Source organism: Microtus oregoni, unplaced genomic scaffold, assembly GCF_018167655.1.
Source record: "Microtus oregoni isolate MIOR12 unplaced genomic scaffold, Mior012 000008F_ref0000371, whole genome shotgun sequence".
NCBI classification, from domain to species: Eukaryota; Metazoa; Chordata; class Mammalia; order Rodentia; family Cricetidae; genus Microtus; species Microtus oregoni.
In genome coordinates, this window is record NW_024543067.1 from 54,401,745 (window position 1) to 54,405,317 (window position 3,573).

The 3,573-nt window shown below is 33.4% G+C and overlaps 1 protein-coding gene across 1 annotated transcript; it reads left to right on the forward strand.

Moving 5' to 3' along the window:
• LOC121451799 (olfactory receptor 8B8-like) lies at positions 1–951 on the forward strand. The gene has a single exon (XM_041657562.1). The coding sequence runs from the start codon at positions 19–21 to the stop codon at positions 949–951; it is 933 nt and encodes a 310-aa protein (XP_041513496.1). The 5' UTR covers positions 1–18.
• The last annotated feature ends 2,622 nt before the right edge of the window (positions 952–3,573 follow it).

Genomic DNA, 3,573 nt, shown 5'->3' on the forward strand with positions numbered 1-3,573 from the left:
AGATTCTCTTGGAGAACAATGGCTGTGGCAAATGGCACTTTAGTGATGGAATTCATTCTCTTGGGGATAACTGAAGATCCTGGTCTCCAGGTGCCCCTCTTGTTCATCTTTCTAGTAATATATGTGGTAACTACATTAGGAAATTTGACTTTGATCATTCTAATAGTGCTAAATTCTCACCTTCACACCCCAATGTACTTTTTTCTCTTTAACTTATCCCTCATAGACCTCTGTTATTCTTCAGTGATTACACCCAAAATGCTGATGAACTTCTTACTGGAGAAAAATGTTATCTCTTACACTGGGTGCATGACCCAGCTCTACTTGTTTTGCTTCTTTGGCATTTCTGAATGTTACATGCTGACAGCAATGGCCTATGATCGTTATGTGGCTATTTGTAATCCACTCTTGTATAACATTGCTATGTCCCCTAAAGTATGCTTCTATCTTATGCTTGGTTCATATTTGATGGCATTTTCTCGTGCCATGATCCACACAGGTTGCATGCTTCGACTGACCTTCTGTGATGGAAACACCATCAACCACTATTTCTGTGACCTCCTCCCTTTGCTACAGCTCTCCTTTACCAGTACTTATGTCAATGAGATAGAGCTGTTTATTGTAGTAGGAAAGGACATTATTGTTCCAACCTCCATCATTCTTACTTCCTATGGCTTTATTCTTTGCACCATATTCCAAGTGAGGTCCACTGAAAACAAGTACAAGGCATTCAGTACCTGCAGTTCCCATTTATTTGCTGTTTCTCTGTTTTTTGGATCAAGCACATTTATGTATCTTCAGCCCTCATCACCTGGATCTATGAATGAGGGGAAAATTTCTTCCATCTTTTATACTATTGTGGTTCCCATGATGAATCCCTTAATCTACAGTTTTAGGAACAGAGATGTTAAATCTGCCCTAGGAAAAATCTTGAGTAGGACAATATATTGATCAGAATTTGATATATCCTTTGTCTGTAGTTAAAAGAAATTATCAGTGCCCAGTGTTTTCTGAGTGCACCCTTCTCAACACATTTATTTCTCCCATGGTTTCATAAGTGTGAAGTTATTTTGTTTGCATGCTCTTCATTTTTAAGGTTTGCTTTATTTATTAACATTATATGCCTTATCTAATAAAATAAAGAATACTCTTACATCTTTGAAAATAATGCTATATTGAAAGAATGCATTTGAGGATCAAAAGTCATGTCTACAACCTGAAATGCAGCATTAATCTTACATTATGCCTGTGATCTTGACTTCTTCACCTGGGCTTGAAATACCAGTCTCAAACGTTGCGGATTTTTACATAAAGCTATCAATGACTTGACTCTTGCAGGTACAAAGCGCATGTTATACATTCATTCCTCAACATCTGAATTTTTTTAAAAAAGCAATTAAGTTGATTTAGTTAGCAGCTTGATTACATATATTTAGAATATTTTTCAAAAGTAGATAGCCAAGTCTGAGGCTTAGTCAGGAATTTTGAGGTATTTTTATTGTATGAATGATAATATAGAAGATATGAAGAATATACAATTATACTGAAGTTGTCACAGATGAGAGTTTTATTAGAATTAGAATTTACATTTGACAAGTTTGTAAGGAAATAGACACAACCTACCTACTCAGGAATACTTAAGAGGTAGATGCAGAATAATTAGGAGTTTCAGGCCTCTCTTTGAATGCATTTTGAACTGACACCTGTTCCTTTCACTCTGGCAATCAGAAGAGTGGAAAAAAAAACCAAGTAAATATTTATTTCTCTAGGAATCTCCTGCTTGGAGAAAAGATCAGAGAACTAGGGACAATTTTTCTGCCAGGAGAGAAACTTTTCTCATGAATAAAGATGAACAACTTTTAGATAATTTTGAAAGAAAGACTGATCTTCCAGGTGAGATTTGTTGTTGAGAAAGTAAAGGATAGGATAACACCTTGACCAGTCTGCAAAGTTATACATGGTTTTGCCTTTTATTTAAACCTTGCAATCAAGTCAGGTTTGCCTGAAAATGGACTTGGGAAGCAAGTGTCACTGGAATTCATTACATATTTGCTTCACTGGGAGATTTCTATATTCTGTCTTTTACTATTAATTTGGCCTTTATTAATTTATTTTTTAGATATTATTTTAAATATAGCATGTATTCTTTCCCTTTCATCTCATCCAACCATGCTTCAGACCTCTCCCTGCTCTCTATCACATTCAGAGACTCTATTCATCAGTTGTTTTTACATGCATATAAGTATTTTATATACATAGATATTTATTTGACTCTTTTATTGACAATTGGATGATGGATGGTTGGACCTGGCTTAGAGCATAAGATATAAAAACAAATCCATTGACAGAGATAAATGTTTCCACTTTATAGGAAAATTTTGAATTCTACTTCAATAAGAATAGGAATCCTAAAGATGCAAAAACTGTTTGTAAATGAAACTCTAAATTTGATTAATCGAACTCTTTAAAGTGATCTCTGCTCAGTGTTAGTATTGTAATCAAGTGTAGTCTGCAACAAGGTTGATTAAGTAAGAACAGCTTTGAATGTTAGACATGGGCTTTTAAGACAATGGCTGCTCTTATGAGACTGTAATCTTAAAGAATTGAGCCACAGTTGGGAGAAAAAAAGAAAGAAAATAAAAGAAGAAGAATAAAAAAAAAAAAGGTAAGCCATCAGTGGGGAAAGGAGGACCCTCATTTTCCTTCCATGTTAGTCAAATTGCAAACTGATTATTGGTAAACTTAGGATACTTACAAACTTGTCAAACTTTATCATTTTAAAATTTCAGGGTTTATCATCACCCATCAATGCATTCTAGATTATTTTGATGTCACATGCTATTCTTTTACTCCAGTCCACTAGCAAACAGTAGCAAAGATATATCTTATCATGTTTTCCTCTTATCAATGTATTTTCTTATTGTGGAAAGTCCATAAAATTAAATTATACCAGTGGGGCTTTTTCATTATATGTAGAAATATATTTTCAAAGTTCATTCTGCCAGAACTTATTGTTTAAGGCCAGTACTTATTGTTTTAAAACCAGAATAAAATTCTTGAATATGACGATACCACAATGTGCTTATTCATTCATTATATAATGTGTACTTAGGGTAAATTTGTTCTTAATGCATTGGTAATGACTCTGTATGGAAAACATTCATTTTCATTTATATATGTCCAAATCCTTAATATATATTTATACATAATTATTTTATCAGGTCATAATTCCATTTTTACCCTTTTACAGAACTACCTGATTGTTTCAAAAAAAGGTGTAGAAACATTGGCTACTTTGAAAAGTGGCTAGACCATTCTTGATTCCCATATTTTATTAACAAATAAACAACCTAAAGAATCCATAACTCATGCTGAGATATAAGTGGTAGTTCCAAATTTCCCACCTAAAAAAGCCTAGAGCAAGGCAAATTCAGTGCAGAATTCCACCAAACATTCAAAGAAATTCTAACACTAAAGCTTCTCCAATTATTTCAAAAAAAATATATTGAATGGACATTTCAAAAATTCTTTTTCTGTCTTTTTCTTATCCTAATATCAAAATTACACAAACTC

Coding starts and splice junctions, on each gene's coding strand:
- LOC121451799 (XM_041657562.1), top strand. CDS start 19: ATGGCTGTGGCAAATGGCACTTTAGTGATGGAATTCATTCTCTTGGGG.